The sequence below is a fragment of the Trifolium pratense genome, linkage group LG4 (assembly GCF_020283565.1).
Source record: "Trifolium pratense cultivar HEN17-A07 linkage group LG4, ARS_RC_1.1, whole genome shotgun sequence".
Classification (NCBI taxonomy): Eukaryota; Viridiplantae; Streptophyta; class Magnoliopsida; order Fabales; family Fabaceae; genus Trifolium; species Trifolium pratense.
The window spans coordinates 40,861,468-40,881,665 of NC_060062.1; the positions used below are offsets into that span (position 1 = coordinate 40,861,468).

Consider the following 20,198-nt stretch of genomic DNA (forward strand, 5'->3'; position numbering starts at 1 on the left):
GATTACTACTTAGCTTGTCAAAAGACGGGTTTTGCATTTGACAATATAAGGACATGCAAATGTCTTAACTTTTAACAAAATTCTATAGTTTTTCCTATGCCCTGAGGTTGTATGGCTTTATTTAGTGAACGATGATTCTTCACCTTGTAATGAAACTTTGCTGCTATAGATGATTACTTTTATCACATAGTGATAAGTTTTGTTCTTAATTCATTAGTGTGTGAAAACTTAAGTTATAACTGTAGCACTTTTTAGGTTCATGAAGTGGTTTGATATTGATGTTTCTTATGATCTAAAGTATTATAAATTCATAATTACACGTGCATAAATAACAGTGAATCACAAAACAAGGCTGTTAAACATTTTCAATAAACATAATACATATGTTTTACCAGTAAGCAATTCATGACATATTACATCCGCTCATGTAGCATACTGGACTCATTACAAATGCAGTCAAACACATATTACCCTACAAAAGAAGCTACCTAATAATTCATAATACCAGATAAATTTCAAGAGCATAGTGAAGGAGGATATATTTCACAACCTCATTCTTCTTGTTTGTGTCATCTTCTTAAGCTTGCTCACTATCAGCAGGGAGTGAAAGCAACGATTCTGTATACATAGCTGCTTGAAATCCATGTGGACTGTAAGAATAGGAGAGATGCTCTAGCAACTCTCCTCTATCATTATACTTCACCAATCTAGTACCACCCTGTGATCCAATAATATCACCACTTTTGGTCGAACATATTAAAGAAAAGTAGTCGGTGTCAATGTAATTGCAATTGATAGACAGAACAAGAATTTTAGTCCAAGACGAATGCACTTTGTATTCTTTCATCACCCATATTTCAGTTGTATTATCATTACCCATAGCCCATAGACTGAGAAAGTCTCCAAATACCCATACATCACAATCTTTAGTTTCAAAATCAGCATCATCCGGCAAACCCATCTCTAAAAGCTTCCTTTCCATTAAATCAAAGGCAACAATAACATCATATCGTAAATCATGACGAAAACCGTACCAATAAATAGCCCCATTAAAAAGCGTCCCTACTCTTTTGGGGTCATCAGAGGCATTGCAATAAGGGAAGTCACCCTCAATTTCTTTCCACTTATTAGCTCTCAATGAGAAAAACTCAAAATGTTTAGTATTAGCTAACTTTGGATCTTGGGACAATGAAACTAGCAAGTAATCATCTGTTAAGTGGTCATACCCAAAACCATAGAAATAATTTCTATTATATGTATATGTACTGCAAGTGCAACCATAACGAGACAAAGGTAATTTTTTGTGAATCCCAGTGGATGGATTCCAAAGGTAGATGTTGAAATAACCGTGCAAAAGTATAAACCCTCTACATGAACCTTTAATTTCAAGTTCATAACCAGATTCGGAAAACATAAAATTAAGGTACAGTGAAGTAGAAGAAGAATCACTATTAAGTGATGCTTCTAAATCTATAGATTCAGTTTCAACATACTGAGATTGTACTATGAACAGAACTCTACGAGTGGGAGTTGCGGCGGAAAGTTGAAAATGTGAATTTGTAAAATGGGGATCTGAGATAAGAGAAAACCATGACTTACAAACGCACTTGAAACGAATAAGAAACTTCACCGGTAACCTGAGGAGGATTTGGATTATCAGTTCTTCAGGAAGAGACGGTAGTGTCTTCTTCTTCTTCTCCTCCATGTGTGCGCCGGTTGTGTTCTTTTGAAACAAGGGGTACGTCTGTATTTGTAACTTAAAAAAAAGCTTCTTTTTGTTAAGAGTTAAACTTGACAATTTGATGGATATTTATGGTGTAACACAATTATGTAAGGTTAAATATGTTTTTGTTTTTACTTCATAAAGATTTTTTTTACATTTTTTAGTCATTGAAGTATTTTTTGTCATCATTTTTTGTTATTATTTTTCATTCAGCTCGTAGATATCATTTAAAATTTTAAAAGAAAATTTGGGTCATGTTTAATATTTTACTAATTTAGTTCCGTGAGCTTCACTCAATTGGTTGGACATTGCATTGTATATGCAGGGGATTGGGGTTCGAACCCCGGTCATCCCACTTATTCACTTTAATGGTGGAATTTCTAGCCACTAGGCTACTTGATCAAAAAAAAAATGTTACTAGTTTAAAGACCCGTGCATTTGCACGGATCCACTGATTTTTATTCGATATTTGAGTTTGTCACCCTATTAATGTAGAAAATTTATTTTTAATTAAATATTTAAAATTTTGTTATATAATATTGTTAAAATATAAGTGAAATTATTGAGTTAATTATTTATTATCAACTTATTTATTCAATTTTTTATGTTTTGGTGACAAATAATGGTCCCGTGTATATTTCTAATAAAAAATTAGGAATTTTATTAGAAATATTTAAGGTAATTTAGTAAGTTTGATATTAATTAACTTTATTATATTATTATTAATTATTATTTTTTTTTACTATTTCTATGTATAGATGGTTATGTTTTGTTCCTATCTATAATCTATTTTGTTCTTATTTTTAAGCATATCATCTTTCAATATTTTTTTTATATTTTTTTTTAGTGAAATTACAACGAAGGATATAAAACTTGCAACATGGTTAAAAGTAATAATGATAAATTAGAAACTTTGGTAGTAATCGATTTTAATATATTAGTAATAAATATGAATCTCTTTTGCATAAGTTTAAATTTTTTTTAATAAGAGATGAATTAAATATGATTTTTTTTTTGTTTTTTCACATAAAATTTCATAAATATTTCATTTTAGGTTAAAAAAATCTAAATTTTTATTAGAGATGTTCTTATAATATTATAAACATGAATACAAAAAATCATTCAAAAATGTGAAAGTATACAAGAATTTGATTAAAAGTAGGGACCAAAAGTTGTGATACAAAAAATTTCTGGACCAAAAAGTGCCAAAAAAAACTTTAGGGACTATAGGTACCAAAAATATATTTAACCCCAAAAATTATTGTCATCTCATATTGAAATTATTTTACACTGTATATTCCTTAGAGTGAGATGGGTATATTTTTGCCACATGATATTAATTGAATTTAGAGTTTAATGGAGATGCACTCTGACCATATAAAATAGTTTTACATGACCATCTAATAAAAACTATCAATTTGTCATGTCATATCAAAAAAGTGGGGTGAAGTGATTTGACAGAAAACATAGTTTTTATTGATTGGTGGTGTAAAATTTTTTTTTATTGTAGTGCAAATTCCTTTTTCTCAAAGAATAAAGACTATGCACAGTGCAAAATTGATTTACACGGTCAAGCAATCATATTTTTTCTTTTGCCAAGTTATATTAAAACATACAGCTATTGAGAACTAGCGAGAACTGACTTTTCCATATAGCTAGTCAAGTCCAAATGGTTATCGATAGCATTATTAAAATCTTTGCTTATTTAAAAGAGGTATGCTTCGCTCTTTCCTATTAAATGGGAATCTCCGTTAGATGGTAAGTACAAGTTCAATGTCGACGGCTAGCACAGCACAAGAGGAGTGGAAGCTCAGATTGTGGTGGTTTAGTGAGGGATGTTGTGGGAATCTTATTCAAGGTATTTATTGTAAAATTGGTACTAGTAACTCTCGGTGTGTTGAGATGTGAAGTTTGGTCCATGCAATGCGTATACGGTCATCACATGTACTACATTCATCTTTTATCTTAAACCTCTCCTGAAAGAGTTTATTAATCTTCTCAATCTTCCTGATTGGTCTGCTTCAATTCACCCTTGCTTTCGGGAGGCTAATCTTTGTGCTGATGTGCTAGCCAAACAAGGTCAAGATGCCCCCTTCCATCCAGTTTTAGTTAATGTTGGTTGTAATTTCCTCAATTCCCTTTTTTGTTCGATTGTAAGGGATATTTTATTTCCCGTTTAATTAGATAATCATAGGCCCTTTTTATAATAAAAAAAATATATGTAACTAACTAAAATAATAAGAGAAAAATAAATATGCACCGACAATGAAAAATAATTTTACATTATCAATTAATAACAACCATATTTTTCGTCATTTCACCTCATTTTATTATATGACATGGCAAATTGATAGTTTTTTTTATTGGATATTCGTGTAAAACTATTTTATACGGTTAGTGCATCTCCATTAAACTCAAATAATAGATTTGCCATGACATCATAAGAAGAAATCCTCGAGTTGATGAGTTCACCTGACGTTGAGATGGAAATTCTCTCATAATCTAACAAGGTTGAAGAACAAAACTACCAATATCCATAGCGGATTTTTTTTAAACGTAAAGTATCTACTCCATTTTATTCATAATAATATCACGAATACAAAGTGGAACATCAATGAAAATGTGAAAACTAGCTAAGGATGTGACTTCTCTTGCTAATACATGAGCGACCTCATTGACCTGTCTCCTAATAAACTCAACCCAAAGTTTCTAAAATGTGTGTTAAACATGGTCCTACAATCCTTTAATAATATCACCACTTATCTCTATTCTTACTATGAAATTGCCAATCATAGAATAATCATTCTAAGCCAATCCTCACTAGGGAAACGCACTACATGGTCGCTGCTGCTGCTGCACATCAGTCCAAGCAGAACACCACCATCAATCCAGTAGTTGTTGTAGGGCTCAACGATGAACAAGACTACTTACAGAACCAGTTCAGAATCAGGTCACATACCAGTTCAGAATCAGATTACTAAGCTTGTCAAAACACAGGTTTTGCATTTGGCAATACAAGGACATTGAAATTGTCTTTACTTTTAACAAAAATCTATAGTTTTTCCTATGCCCTTATAGCTTGCTTGTATGGCCTTTTTTTAGAGAACAACGACTCTTCATCCTGTAATGCAATTTTGCTGCTATAAATGATTACTTTTATCACAAAGTGATGACTTTTGTTCTCCATTCATTGGATATCATGTGATCATGTGAAAGCTTAAGTTATAATTGTAGCACTATTTAGGTTCATGAGGTGATCATATGTAGCTCATTAATTTGAAATTAGTTTTTTTTTTTTTCTGGTTTGAAACAGAGAAATGACAAGGGCCAAAGTTATTTGAGTCCACTGAAATTAGTGAACAGAACATTCTATTCCCTTCAAATACATGTGGCCATAATGAAATTTCTAATGAAGTGCTAGTTGTGATCTTGATCAACATAAATAACAGTAAAACAGACAATGGCAAAACAGAAGCAGATAACAGTGAATCAAACAACAAAGCTGTTAAACATTTTCAACAAACATAATACAAATGTTTTACCAATAAGCAATTCATGGCATATTACATTAGTTCATCTGGCATACTGGACTCATATTACAAATGCAGTCAAACACATTACCCTGCAAAAGAAGCTACCCAATAATTCATAATTCCAGATAAATATCAAGAGCATACTGAAGGAGAATATTGCAGAACCGATAATCAGTTCATGGGATACTGGACTCTTATTACAAATGCAGCCACCAAACACATATTACCCTACAAAAGAAGCAACCCAAGAATTCTAATTATAATCCCAGATAAATATCGAGAGCATAGTAAAGGAGAATTTTCACAACCTCATTCTTCTTCTTGTTTGTGTCATCTTCTTAAGCTTGCTCATTATCACCAGGGAGTGAAAGCAGCGATTCTGTATACATAACCGTTTGATATCCAACGTGACTGTAAGAATAGGGGAGATACTCTAGCAACTCTCCTCTATCATTATACTTCACCAATCTTTTACCATTATCTGATCCAATGATATCACCACTTTTTGTAGAACATATTAGGGAAAAGTAGTGGAAGTGAATGCCACTGCCATCAATAGCCAGAACAAGGGTTTTAGTCCAAGACGAATGCACTTTGTATTCTTTCATCACCCATATTTCAATTGCATAAGTATCAAAATCCATAACCCATAGACTGAGATATTCTCCAAATACCCATAAATCACAATTTTTAGATTCATAGTCAACATCATCCGGCAAGCGCATCTCTAAAAGTTTCTCTTCCATTAAATCAAAAGCAATAATAACATCATATCGTAAATCATGACGAAAAGCATACCAATGAATAGCCCCGTTAAAGAAGGACCCAATTTTTTTGGGATTTTCATCAGAGCCATTGATATATGGGAAATTACCCTCAATTTCTTTCCACGTATTAGCTCTCAATGAGAAAAACTCCAAATGTTTGGTTTTAGCTAACTTTTGATCATTGGACAATGAAACCAAAAAGTAATCATCTAGTGACGGGTCATACCCAAAACCATAGAAATGATCTCTATTTGATTTGGAACCATCATAAGGTGACAAAGGTAATTTTTTGTGAAGTCCAGTGGATGGATTCCAAAGGTAAATGTTGAAATAACCGTGCAAAAGTATAAAACCTCTACACGAACCTTTAATTTCAAGATCATAACCAGATTCGTAAAACATAAAATTAAAGTACAGTGAAGTAGAAGAAGAATGACTATTAAGTGATGCTTCTAAATCTATAGATTCAGTTTCAACATATCGAGATTGTACTATGAACAGAACTCTACGAGTGGGTGTTGCGGCGGTAATTTCAAAATGTGAATTTGCAAAATGGGGATCTGAGATAAGAGAAAGCCATGACTTACAAACGCATTTGAAACAAATAAGAGACTTCACCGGTAACCTTAGTAGGATTTGGATTATCAGTTCTTCAGGAAGAGATGGTAGTGTCTTCTTCTTCTTCTCCATGCGTGCGTCGGTTGTTTCTTGACACTGCATCGAGTAGAGTAAACCCTATTTATCTCTTGCAGGGGCACGTTTGTATTATAGTAACTTGAAAAAAGTTTTGTTTCTTTTTGTTGCCCAAAGTGTATAGTATAGAAGGAGTTAAACTTGATAGATTAATGTTAGGGTTCTTGCTAACATCACCACTGTTAAAGAATCCAAAAGTACTACAAATATTTTTTTAATTAATTTGTATCAAGTATTATGATAAAATATTTCATTTTTTGAGTCACTAACTTGTGTCTTAACTCTTAAGGGTAGATAGTAGTTAAAATTGTGCGCAATAAACTTGATATTAAATGACGTGTTTTTGGATTTTTATTTTTATTTTACTATCAGTATCCGTCGCACTAATCTGGTTCGGTGGTTAATTCTGACATAAGTGATTTCAGCTCCTTCCCGATTGCAGTTACGGGGAATCGAATTGTAGTCTTGCCTACCAAGTTCAACGTCAATCACCACTAGATCAACTAACGATTTGTCGCGTTTCAGGAACATTATTTAAGGGTTTTTATATGTTAGATGTATTTTATTTATTAAAAAAATAGTGGCTTTCGCGGCTGTATGTGTGATCCATATTTTCTATTATGCAAATTTATGTTAAAAAAAAACATGCCTTATGTTATTTGTTAATAAAAGATTTTTGCTGCTAAAAAAAAGTCAACGGTATCGTTAGTATTATGAAAAGTCCACACCAAATTTTTGTATCCTTATTATATATAGGTATAAATAAGGGATTGAATATTACTTTTGTACGAGAAGAGACTGGACATAACAACTTCAATTCAATTATATTGTGTTTGATTTTAAAATTGTTTATAAGACTGGAAGCAAAGGACCGAACAAAAATTGAAATTTTTGTCCTCTACTGTATTACGGAACAACTTTTTATTCTTCGCATAAATTGTTTAAAATACTCCCTCGGTAAATATAAGCAAAACTAATTTTTTTTTAGGTTCGTTGCATAATTGATATATTTTTTATGCAATGAACCTAAAAAAATAATTTTGCTTATATTTACTGAGGGACTAAAATTAAATATGAAAACGGTCATTGTAATTACAGGTTGTTTTGATTTAAGCCCCTGCAAAAAAAAAGGTTTGATTTTAGTCCCTCAAAATAGCAAAACTTTTAAAAAGGTCTTGAGGTGAAATTTTGGCTGACATGTCAAGTAGTTGATGATTTGACAGATGCTGACTAGGATATTTGATGATGTGAAATTAACATGTCATTTTCATTTAAAAATAAAAAAATGGAAAATAACATGTCAGATTTAAAAAAAAAAAATTAAATTGAAAAATAGAAAATTAATACACTTACATAAAAAAGTTAATATATTAGATTTAAAAATATATTGATTTCAAAAAAAAAAATCAAAATAGAAGAAAGAAATCATGCAAAGAAAAAAAAAACTGAAGAAAGATAAGAAAGAGTTTATCTTCATCCTCTTCAAATCGCAGGATTCTTCTTCCTCAATTTTGTTTTTGTAATTTCGTTTTCTACCGTTGGCTCCGTACATCACCATGAGTATTTGACACCCACGCACAGAAAGCTTTTTTGCAACAAAAACTGAAGAAGACGAACCAACTTTGCTACTCGACATCTTCTTTCTTCTTTCCCTGATTTGTCCTTCAATCGCAGCTTTGGTTCATGAACCCTAATTTTTGCTCCTTTCTTCTTCCTTTTTTTTTATAAGCTTGCCCCCTACTTCTATTTTGATTTTTTTTTTTTGAAATCTAATATATTTTTAAATCTAATATATTAACTGTTTTTTTCAAGTGTATTAATTTTCTATTTCTATTTTTCAATTTATTATTTAAAAAAAAAACCTGACATGTTATTTTCCATTTTTTATTTTTAAATGAAAATCACATGTTAATTTCACGTCATAAAAAATCATAGTCAGTATCTGTCAAATCATCAACTACTTGACATGTCAGCCAAAATTTCCCCTCAATGACCTTTTTAAAAGTTTTAGTATTAAAATCATTTTTTTTTTGCAGGGGCTAAAATCAAAACAAACTGTAATTGCATGGACCATTTTATGTTTAAGCTTTTTTTTTTATTAAAATTGTTTAAAATACTCAACCCAAGTAGGTTTTGTCGGACTCGTTTTGGAGGAGTTCTTCGAAATTCTAATGGAGCCTGGATCTCATGTTTCTCTAGATTTATTGTTGGATCTACTGATAATCGGATATCCTTTATCCTGAGCTCTTAGCTATTTACCATGGTCTCTCTCTAGTTAAAGATTTAGACCATGATCATGTTGCTTGCTACTCTGATTCTACGAATAGCTTAAGTGTCGTTCAAAACTCAACTCCTAGGTTTCACATTTATGCCGTGTTGATCCAAAACATCAAAGATTTATTGCTCTATTTTGGGACTGTGACATTAATTGATTCTCTCCGAGAAGGTAACTCGTGCGGATTTTATGGCCAAACTTGGTGCTTCTTCTAATGTTCAAGTCCTCGTCCATTCCTCTCCTCCTCCGAGACATTGAAATTACTTACTCTAATCTTTGTTGATTTCATTTACTTTTTCGTTTTTTTTTTTGTACATGATTTTTTTTTTTTTTGGTTTACAATGAGCTGGGGATTGAACCCAGGACCTATAACGTACTACCCAAACCCCTCACCACTAGACCAAACCTAGTGACTTTATATACTATATTAAACTTGTCAATTAGGCAACAAACTGTTTCAGAATTAGATTACTATGCTTGTCAAAACAAAGGTTTTGCATTTGACAATATAAGGACATGCAAATGTCTTAAATTTTAATTAAAAAAAAAAACTACTGTGTTTCTTATGTCTTAACTTTTAATAAAAAATTCATTTAACTGGTTCATAGTGAACATTTCCTTTCTATATCCTTCTAATACATGAGCCATATTGAAATTTCTAATGAAGTGCTTTGAGTCAGAGCTATGTAGTTGTGATCTTGATTAACATGCATAAACTCATCAAATAAATTACAGTAAAAAACACCAAAGTTATTAGAGTAAACTGAAATCAGAGAACAGAACCTTCCGGTCAAATACATGTGGCTATGATCAAATTTTTAATGTTCTTTCGGTCAACGTCGGGTCGTTGTGTGATCTTGATTAACATGCATAAACCCATCAGACTAATTTACCATTTACCATATAAAACAATTTCAAGCAGTGACCTAAACATACATTACAACACAATCCAGTTACACATGCATAAATAATAGTGAATCACACAAGTAAAGCTGTCAATATTTCCTATAAACATATTACAAATACTTAACCAATAATGTTTCATGACATATTTGATCAGCAAATGTGGCATACACACTGACTCTTGTTACCAATGCAGCAATCCAGTAGTTAATAATATGACAATACAACATGATTATAAATACCTAGAAAATGGTGAAGGAGAATATTAAACTACCTCATTCTTCTTGATTGTCTCATCTTCTTAAGCTTGCTCAATGTCACTGGGGAGTGAAAGCAGAGACTCTGTATACATAGTCAAATGAAATCCACGTGCAGTGTGGTCGTAGGGGTTATGGTCTAGAAGCTCTCCTTTGTCATTATATTTTACTAATCCACGTGCAGTGTGGCTGTAGGGGTTATGCTCTAGAGGAGCTGTATACAGACTCAAATGAAATTCACGTTCAGTACCTGTACCGCCACCTTTTCCAATAATATCACCTCTTTTGGTACAACATATAGGGGAAATGTAGTGGAAGAAATCATTAGTAAGAACAAGAGTCTTACTCCAAGATGAATGAACTTGGTATTCTTTCATCACCCATATATCAACTGTTGTATTGTACCCTGAAACCCATAGACTGAGAAATCCTTTAAATACCCATAAATCACATTGACTTGAATTATAGTTAATATCAACTGGGAGAGGAATCTCTAGAAGTTTCCTTTCCGTTAAATGAAAGGCAACAATAACAGTGTGAATGACATATATATCACGACAACGAGCCATCCAGTGAATAGACCCATTGAAGAGCAACTCTACTACGGGACGAGCAGCAGCGGAAGAGTCATCCCTACCAAAAGGCAAACGGGCAGTAGCAACAATTTCCTCCCACGCATTAGCTCTCAATGAGAAAATCTCCAAGTGATGATAGGACAATGAAACCAGTAAGTAATCATCTTTTGACTGATCATACCCAAAACCATAGAAATCATGGTAATGTTGTACAAAAGGAGACAAAGGTATTTTTTTGTGAAATCCAGTGGATGGATTCCATAGGTAGATATTGAGCATCATTTGACTGTAACAGTGCAAAAGTATAAAACCTCTACATGAACATTTAACTTCAATATGAGAATAAGATTGAAATGGCATAAAATTAGGGTTGAGTGAAACAGAAGCAGTATAATCGTCAAGCGATGATGCTGCTTCAAGATCTATAGATCTAGATTCACGAGGAAGTAAACTTGACATGAGCAGAATTCTACGAGTGGGTGTTGCGGAGGAAAGTTGAAAATGTGAATTTGCAAAATGGGGATTGGAGATAAGAGAAAACCATAACTTACAAACGCATTTGAAACGCAAAAGAGATTTCACTGGTAACCTCATGAGGATTTGGATGATCAATTCGTGAGGAAGAAACAGGAGCGTCTTCTTCTTCAGCTTCTTCTCCATGAGTGCGCCGCCTTTCTCCTCCTCCTCTGCGACGGCGGTTGTTTCTTGACACTGCATCGAGTATCTCTTACAGGGATTCCAAATGAAGAAGTGTCCTCATTTGATAGATTTAAGATAATTTATCCGATTTATTAAATTAAATATACTAAAACAACTAAGTATACATAATCTATTGGTAAAAAAAAAAAAATACATAATCTAAATTCTAAACATTGTTGCCATAGTAAAGAAAAAAATAAATATACATTTTTTGTCGGAAAATTTTTGATTAGATTTTATTTAACTCGTCATTAAACTCTGGATTATTTGTCCCTTATAAGCTAGCGTCTAGCTTATAGCAAATAAGCTAGCTAATTGAAATTGTAATGTTTGATAAAATTAATGATTGAATTAACTTATATCAGTATGAAATGATATATAAAAAATGTTTAATTAAACTCTTTTTGAAAAAACGTTTACCAAACAAGTCTTTTTAGTCATATGAACTTATAAGTTACAAGCTCAAAATATTAGGGGTGTACATGGGTTGGACAAATCCGGTCGACCCGGTCAAACCCACCCAATCCAACCCAAAAAAGTGGGTTGGGTCGGGCAAATAGGTGGATATGGATTTCAAAAATGAAAAACCCATTAAAAAAGTCGGGTTTCGGGTAAAACCGGACCCAACCCAAAAAATCCACTAACCCACTAGTGCTATGTTTCTTGAATTTTTTTATGAAAATACTAAAGATTTTTTCATTTGATTATTAAATATTTTTATATTGAAAATGAGTTATACTATTTTTTACGAAAATCAAAAAGATTGAATAATTTTTATGAACAAATATGATATTTTTTCGCATTATTGTACAAAAATTTTAAAAAATTGAATAATTTTCGTAAACAAATATAGTGATTCATGGTTTAGTCATTTGATATTAAAAAAAGCAAAAAAATCATTTGGATAACACGCTATCCAACCCGTAAATTAGTAGATTTACACACAAAAAATGGGTGATTATTTTTTATAGTGAAAAAAAGTTACGCTATTTTTCAAGAAAATACATTGATTGAGTTATTTTTTATGAAAAAAATATGATAATTCAACATTTAGATATTTAATATAAAAAAATAGAAAAATAATTTGGGTAACCCACAACCCAACCCAATCCAACCCGGAAATTAGTGGATTTACCCAACCTGTCTAATGTTATAACGGGTGGTTATTTTACTAAACCCAACCCGGAGTACCATATGTGGTTTGAGTACCATATGTGGTTTGAGTTTTGAGTTTTGGTTTTGAGTTTTGGCCAAACCCAACCCAATCCGGCCCACGTACACCCCTACAAAATATGATCTTATAAATCAGAGTCTTATACTCTTTACAAGGTAAAATTTTAGCCACTTGACAAAAAAAAATTTAAAAAAATTCATTGTTGCTATAAGCACTTGCCACTTTCATTGTCGGTACAATCCAAAACAATGTTTTTTCCGATGGGATAAAGTCATTAAAGTGTAACCCATCAAAATGTGAAAGTAACCAAGTCGTGCAATTTAGACGACAAGATTTGTCGTACACTTTATCGTACCTTGTTGTCATTAATTTCCAATTTTAGTATGGTTCCAACAAGGTAAATGAGTAGTACCCACAATTTCCTCTCAGCATTAGCTCTCACTGAGAATATCTCAAAGTGAGATAGCAAATCATTTGAGAAAGGAATGTTATCATAGGACGATGAAACCAGCAAGTAATCATCTGTTGAGTGGTCATACCCAAAACCATAGAAATTTGAAAACAAATTATTAGGAGACAAAGATATTTTTATTTGTGAAATCTAATGGATGGATTCCATAGGTAGATACTATTATTCTGCATCTGTTCACCGTCATTGTAAAAAAGTATAAAGCCTTTACATGAACCTTTAATTTCAATACGAGAATAAGATTCGGAATGCAGAAAATTAGGATTGAGTATAAAGCCTGCAATAATTGTTTCTTTTCCTCAATCTCAATCAGTTCTTGGCTAGGGTCTCTAACTACAACTTGATTAGGTCCAGTCTACAACAATGTAGAATTTATAACACTGAGAAGCATCGTCAGTTCGGTTCACACATGGTACCTCTGTTGAAAACTATTCGTTTTGAATTTTGAAAATATAAACTCAATACATTTTTTTATAAACATTTGTAAATGTGAACCTTTGTTTCAATTTGCAAGTCACAATTTTTATAAGTCATGTATGCAAAACTATAAGCCTGTGATGCATATTTTGCTGCTGTAAATAAATTACTTTTAGCCCATAGTGATGACTTTTGAACTTTATTTATGGGATATCGTGTGAAAACTATAAGTTGTAATTGTAGCACTACTTAGGTTAATGAGGTGGTTTGGTTTTGATGTTTCTTAGGATCTGAAGTACTAAAAATAGCTTTAATTGTTCATGTGTAGATCACTAGTTTAAAATTAGATTTTCTTTTCTTTTTCTGGTTTGAAACAGAGAAATGAGAACCACCAAAGTAAGTTATTAGAGTCCACTAGAATCATAGAGCAGAACCTTCTATTTCATTCAAATACATATGTGGCAAGTGCATTTATTAGAGTCCACTAGAATTATATTTTCTTTTCTTTTTCTGGTTGTCTAGTTTACTACTTCAAACAGAAAAATAAATCCTCTTTTGGAATTAGTACTACTGACTCATTATACAAGTGCATTCAAACACACAGTTCATTGTTAGTAGGGAGGGAAAGTAAAGACTCTGTATAGAGAACCATTTGGGATCCACATGGATTGTTACAATATGAGTGATACTCCAGCAACTCTCCTTTGTCATTATATTTTGCCAATCCAGTAAAAGTAGCAATTCCAACATCTTATATGCTAATATTTATTTTTATTTATCAATAAAAAAATATGGTCAAAATAAGATATATGAATACTGAATGATATATGAATAGTAAATATAGTCAAAATGTACCATTCATTGTGGGACAGAGGGAGTAACTAATAAGACCAAATGCATAAAAAAATGAAAATTTCTAGCCAGACAAAAAAAAAAAAACAAACTAGTTACACCCATCGGGGGTAACTAATTTAATAATAATATTAAAATTGTCATTCTTTATATAATTTTTTAGAAATCGTTTTTCATCTTTTTATACAAGCTCACTCTTCTCTCTCTCATAAATCTCATCAATGTGTTCTCTCACAAAGTCTATTAATGTGTGATTAATCACAATGAAAGATTGAATTTTGAAGATATTTTGTTAAGACTTTATTGCATAGGTTAGCAAATTTATACTTTTTCATGTGATTTTATATTTGTAAAATAGACTTCAAATCATACGTAAATTGAATTTACATAACTTGAGTAAACTCGGTTCACGTAACCTTCAGTAAACTCAGTTTAAGGGGTACACGTTAATTCAATTTACACGCACACAAAAATTGTGTTTAAGGGTATTTTAGTTAATTTGGGGTGTGATTAAAAAAAAAATTACTCAATTTTATTTTATAATTAGTAAAGCTAGAGGGGGTAAATTGCAAAAGAAAAGTAGTGATCTTTAGGTGTAATTACAAGTGTAAATGGTTTAGAAAAGTAGTGAACTTTAGGTGTAAGTACTCAATTTTTTGTTGAAAAGGCAAGATGAATTAAAGAAACAATAAACCAAACACATGATGCAGAATGATTGATTAAAGTTTAAAAAGATACAAGCCAAACTGAAATCTGCACTTTCTTTACAGAATAACACCACTGCTAATCCACACATAACACAACCAGTCTGAGAAAAAAGAACATAATAATACAAGACAACTCAAAAACCAGTCCCAAAAGAAAACAACTCTGCTTCAAGTCTGTATTATGACAGCACCTGGTCCGAGTACATGCCTCACTTTTTATTGCTAACAATCCAAAAGAAACCAAAATAATCAAGCACATAATCCACTAGAAGCCATAAATTTTCAATTGCATGACCAAGCTGTACGTCCATGCATTACATTTACACTTCAACAGAGATACAAGCGAATTTAAAGAACCCTACAAATATAGTACAACAAGTTAACAATTGGAACATTGATTAAACAATTCAACTAACTTCACAGCACATAATCATGAACACAACATGTTATTTTTTTTATTTCTAACCAAATCAAACCGCCCAATAACCCATTTAAACCACAAACCCGAACTCGCGAAAACTGATCCCCATTTTTGGGCGGTTTGTGCCTTATTTTTGACTCTACGGTTTACGGTGGATGACAACTTTGAACCCGAATCCGCTAAGACCCACCCACTGTCCACCCCTAGTCAATCCGATGCATTAGTCAACCATCATACTCCCTCCGTCTCTGGCCTTAGTGGGTTAAAATATGTATCTGGTTCAAAAATAACACCAAATACACACAAAAAAAAAGTTTATTTGATACATATAAAATTGATCAAACCGATAACTAAATCAAATAAAAAAAAACTGGTTTTGTTATATTTAAAATAAAAATTCAATTAAAAAAAATTAAATTAATTTGATTCGGTTTCCGATTTTCAATTTTTAAAATTGGTGAACTAAACCAAACTTCTTGCTAAAAGTATTTTAGTGCAGGGTGAGGCTCAATAGAGACCTCACTCAAAACTCAATCCAATACATAAGACTACCCTTAGTCGGTGTGGGTGAACAAACCTAGTCGGTGTGTATAAAAAATTGTTGGGTGATGTCAATTTTTTAAATGAATGTCGATTACTTCGTGCTCAATACCTCCTTTCCGACCCTATAGAATATGAGTTGAACAACCAAACATCCTAAAATGCTCATTGTCAAAAAAAATAAAAATTATCCTAAAACAAGTTTTTAAAAGACTGGATATTGAAGCTCTCATCATGGAGCTTGACTTATAGATGGAAAGCAGTATCTTCTATTACACTTCTGGTGGGCAGTAACTTGCATAGCTGATAGCTTGTTTCGATTCTATCACACGTCTGGTGAGCAGTTTAGATTATCCTACAGGAAGCTAAACATGTGAATCACCTCTACAAGGCAGAGTAATAGAAGCCATATTACCTTCAATCTTATGAAAACACATGGTAATTGAAATGATAGTGCAATAATCTAAATTGTGTTGGCAGCATAAATTTATACTGGTTGATCAAGTGATATGATGCAGCATTAGCATAGACCTGACTCCATGCAAATTATGTAACAGGGAAGTCCGACGGAACCTCTCTTCTATGTCAGTTAGGTGGACCGAACAAATCCTATCTCTGCGTGATGTAGAGAGTTCGACCGAGTCTTCCCATGGCTTACCAATGGGAATAAGAATTATGAGCATTGAAATTATTATTAATTCTTACTGAAGTTAATAATAGTATTTGAGATAATATTTCAGATCTATTGGTATTCAAGAAGACGGAAAAATAAAAACCTGTGTTCCGAGATTAGCTTAGTTACCAAGCAAATGAAAAATCACAATTGATTATGCTCTAGTACAGTATTAGTATTTCTTACTCTGATATAAACCTCAGAAAACCTAAGTAGAATACAGGACATGCAGGTATGTTTAATTTTAACAAAAAGCTATCTTATTTTTTGTTACAAGTCTTGAGCATATGTGACTTTTTTAGTAAACAGTGACTCTTCATAAAATGCAGTGAATATCATCAACTTTATTCATACAAATGGCAAGGGCCAAAGTTATTAGAGAACAAACAGAGCCTTCTATTTCCTTAAAATACATATGTAGCCATGATCAAATTTCTAATGTGAATTTGAGTCAGTCGTGTCATTGTAATTTTGATCTTCATCAAAATGCATAAACTCATCAAATAAATTACAGTATAGAACAATTTCAAGTAATGACCACATAATACTTTAGAACTAAATCCAATTGCATAAATAACCGTGAATCACACAAAAAATTAAACGTACCAACCTTTTCAACAAACATATTCCAAATAGTTTACCAATAAATATGTCATGCATATTACATCAACTCATGTTACAGATGCAGCCACCCAAGAGTACACAATACAATATTAATTATAAATATTAGGAAAAGGGTGATGGATAATAATTCATAACCTTATTCTTCTTGTTTGTGTCATCTTTTTAACCTTGCTCACTATTACCGGGAAGTGAAAACAGAGACTCCGTATACATAGCCACTCGGGATTCACGATGTTCGCCTTTAAAATAGGAGGAATGCTCCAGCAACTGTCCTTTGTTATCAAACTTCACCAATCCATTATCCAAATCTCTTCCAATAATATCACCACTTTTTGTACAGCATGCTGGAGAAAAACAACGAGTTGGAATGACATCAATAGAAAAAACAAGAGTTTTAGTCCAAGACGAATGCACGTTGTATTCTTTCATCACCCATATTTCAACTATATCATCCCGCATAGTCCACACACTAAGACATTCTCCAAATACCCACAAATTGCATTCTAAAGGTTCATATTCAGGATCATCTGGCAAATAAATCTCTAGATCATCTGGCAAATAAATCTCTAGAAAATTCCTTTCAGTTAAATCAAAGGCAACGATAACAATCATCGATAAATCAAGATGAAAAGCCAACCCGTGAATAGCCCCATTAAAGAGCGACCCTACCATGGGATAATCAAAGGCGTTCATGTAAGGGAAGTGAGTACCCTCAATTTCACTCCAAGTATTATCTCTCAATGAGAAAAACTCCAAACGTGAATAATAATCACCATGTAAGTTATAACGTAAGTTTCTATCACAGGACATTGTAACCAGCAAGTAATCATCTCTCGACTGATCATACCCAAAACCATATAGATAACAAATATACTCGTAATTGACACCATAAATGGAATCAATAGGAGACAAAGGTATTTGTTTGTGAACTCGAGTGGACGGATTCCATAGGTAGATCATTGTAGAGCGGTGCAAAAATATAAAACCTCTACATGAACATATAATTCTAAGACGAAAATAATATTGGGGGCACAAAAACTGAAGGCTCGGTGAAGTAGAAGCAGAATCATCGGTAATTGACGCTTCCAAATCCATAGATCGAGTTTCAAAATCTGGAGATGATATGAACAAAATTCTACGACTGTGTGCCGAGGTAATTTCAAAATGTGAATTTGCAAAATGAGTATTAGAGATAAGAGTTAACCACGACTTACGAACACATTTGAAACGTATAAGAGACTTAACCGGTAACCTCAGTAGAATTTGGATGATCAAGTCATGAGGCACATACAGTGTATTCGTAACCATGTTTCTTCCTCCTTTGAATTAAGGTTACCTTCCCAACTCTTGATTTAGTTGGTAGGGTGGTGATGAAGACCCATTTGCTGCCAATCGTGAATTGGTATTGCAACGTATATGAACTATTAAACCCTGTGATTAAGGTTCTAAATGAGTCAAGTCAATCAAATTTGATAACTAGAATCAAATTCAAATTAATCTTATATGAATTACGCTTAATTTTTGTTAATTTGCATTTATGATAATAACAATACATCAATACGCTGCACTTATTTGAGATAACGTTGATCTATTTTAGCTTTAACCAACATTCTTAGTTTGATCTCCGACTTAAGGACAATTTATTACACATTTAAGTCCCATAAGACCCGAATATTAGGAGAGTATATTGGATTGAGATTTTATGAGATAATTTTGGTAAAAAAAGTCTCGATGATTTTATGAGATTTTGTTGGACTATATTGATTTTGTGAGATTTTAAAGACTCTTTTTACAATACTTTTTACAATCAAGATTTTTAACACATGATTTGAATGGATTTTGAAAGATTTTTTTCAAAAGACTTTTTACAATCAAGATTTCATAATACATTATATATTATGAAACTTTTGTATATTTGGAAAATTTTAAAAGAATCAATAAATTTTAATAAAAGAAATTATATTTTTTTGGGAATGCAAATATTTAAACAAAAAAATAAAAAACCCTTACTTTTTTTTTACATATATGTTTCTAATCACCAATAAAAAGGTCACCACCACCACCATTGATGGGAAACAGAAGTAGATGAATGTGACGAAAAAAATTCGTTTGCCGTAAAAAGTTGTAATGAATCAAAAGTTTGTAAAAAAAATGTAGAATTTGTTAAAATATTTTTTGCAAAAAAAGCATATTTGATAGGTAATGAAGAAGAAGGAAAAAAAAAAACTGGTACAATGATGATGAAAGTAAAAAGTCTTGGAGAGTTTGAAAAAGTCTCGAGGCTTTTAATGAGATTGTTGAAAAAGTGAACAAAAAGAAAAGAAGAAGAAAACCAGTGATGATGAACCGAGAAAGTAATAAAGAAGAAGAAGAAGAAATTTAGGAGGGTGTATTCAATTGAGATTTCAATGGATTTTAAAAGACTTTTTTATGTTTAAAAAGTCTTTTGGTATTCAATCAAGACTTTTATAAAAGTTAAACAAATCTTGTGGTATTCAATTAAGACAATTATGATTTTTTTTTAAGGCAACAAAATCTGTTGGTATTCAATTGAGATTTCTCATACTTTTTAAAATGTCTATTGGTATTCAAAAGTCTATAGATTTTGATGACTTTTTTATGGAATGGATTTTGATAGACTTTTTTGTTCAAATTACACGTAAAATACTTTTCCAACAATCTCACTCAAACCCTTGAGACTTTTCAGAATTTTCCAAGACTTTTCTCCAGCCGTCAGGACTACCATCATCAGGTTCTTTCTTACAACTTTGATCAATTTTTTCATACAGATCTGTCTGAAATTTGTTCATGCTAGAATTTTTTCATATGATGATTGATTGTGTTTATTTGATGATATGATGATTTTTTCATATGATGCTAGAACTTTGATTGATTT

The 20,198-nt window shown here is 32.0% G+C and overlaps 4 protein-coding genes across 4 annotated transcripts; all 4 read right to left on the reverse strand.

Annotated features, from left to right (window-relative positions):
• Positions 1 to 339: 339 nt before the first annotated feature.
• LOC123881680 (F-box/kelch-repeat protein At3g06240-like) lies at positions 340 to 1,774 on the reverse strand. Its single transcript, XM_045930400.1, has one exon. The coding sequence runs from the start codon at positions 1,703 to 1,705 to the stop codon at positions 578 to 580; it is 1,128 nt and encodes a 375-aa protein (XP_045786356.1). The 5' UTR covers positions 1,706 to 1,774; the 3' UTR covers positions 340 to 577.
• Positions 1,775 to 5,208: 3,434 nt separating this feature from the next.
• LOC123881721 (F-box/kelch-repeat protein At3g23880-like) lies at positions 5,209 to 6,834 on the reverse strand. The gene is made up of 2 exons (XM_045930451.1): positions 5,565 to 6,834; positions 5,209 to 5,484 (listed from the first exon to the last, which is right to left on the reverse strand). Exon 1 carries the CDS (start codon positions 6,741 to 6,743, stop codon positions 5,595 to 5,597), a length of 1,149 nt encoding a protein of 382 aa, XP_045786407.1. The 5' UTR covers positions 6,744 to 6,834; the 3' UTR covers positions 5,209 to 5,484; positions 5,565 to 5,594.
• A 3,052-nt stretch (positions 6,835 to 9,886) lies between these two features.
• Positions 9,887 to 11,519, reverse strand: LOC123881402 (F-box/kelch-repeat protein At3g23880-like). Its single transcript, XM_045930084.1, has one exon. The coding sequence runs from the start codon at positions 11,441 to 11,443 to the stop codon at positions 10,196 to 10,198; it is 1,248 nt and encodes a 415-aa protein (XP_045786040.1). The 5' UTR covers positions 11,444 to 11,519; the 3' UTR covers positions 9,887 to 10,195.
• Positions 11,520 to 15,048: 3,529 nt separating this feature from the next.
• LOC123923164 (F-box only protein 8-like) lies at positions 15,049 to 18,883 on the reverse strand. The gene is made up of 2 exons (XM_045975831.1): positions 17,438 to 18,883; positions 15,049 to 15,402 (listed from the first exon to the last, which is right to left on the reverse strand). Exon 1 carries the CDS (start codon positions 18,608 to 18,610, stop codon positions 17,465 to 17,467), a length of 1,146 nt encoding a protein of 381 aa, XP_045831787.1. The 5' UTR covers positions 18,611 to 18,883; the 3' UTR covers positions 15,049 to 15,402; positions 17,438 to 17,464.
• Positions 18,884 to 20,198: the final 1,315 nt, after the last annotated feature.

What these genes read in the sequence shown, in the direction of transcription:
- LOC123881721 (XM_045930451.1), bottom strand. Translation starts at nt 6,743, where the DNA reads ATGCAGTGTCAAGAAACAACCGACGCACGCATGGAGAAGAAGAAGAAG.
- LOC123881680 (XM_045930400.1), bottom strand. Translation starts at nt 1,705, where the DNA reads ATGGAGGAGAAGAAGAAGAAGACACTACCGTCTCTTCCTGAAGAACTG.
- LOC123923164 (XM_045975831.1), bottom strand. Translation starts at nt 18,610, where the DNA reads ATGGTTACGAATACACTGTATGTGCCTCATGACTTGATCATCCAAATT.
- LOC123881402 (XM_045930084.1), bottom strand. Translation starts at nt 11,443, where the DNA reads ATGCAGTGTCAAGAAACAACCGCCGTCGCAGAGGAGGAGGAGAAAGGC.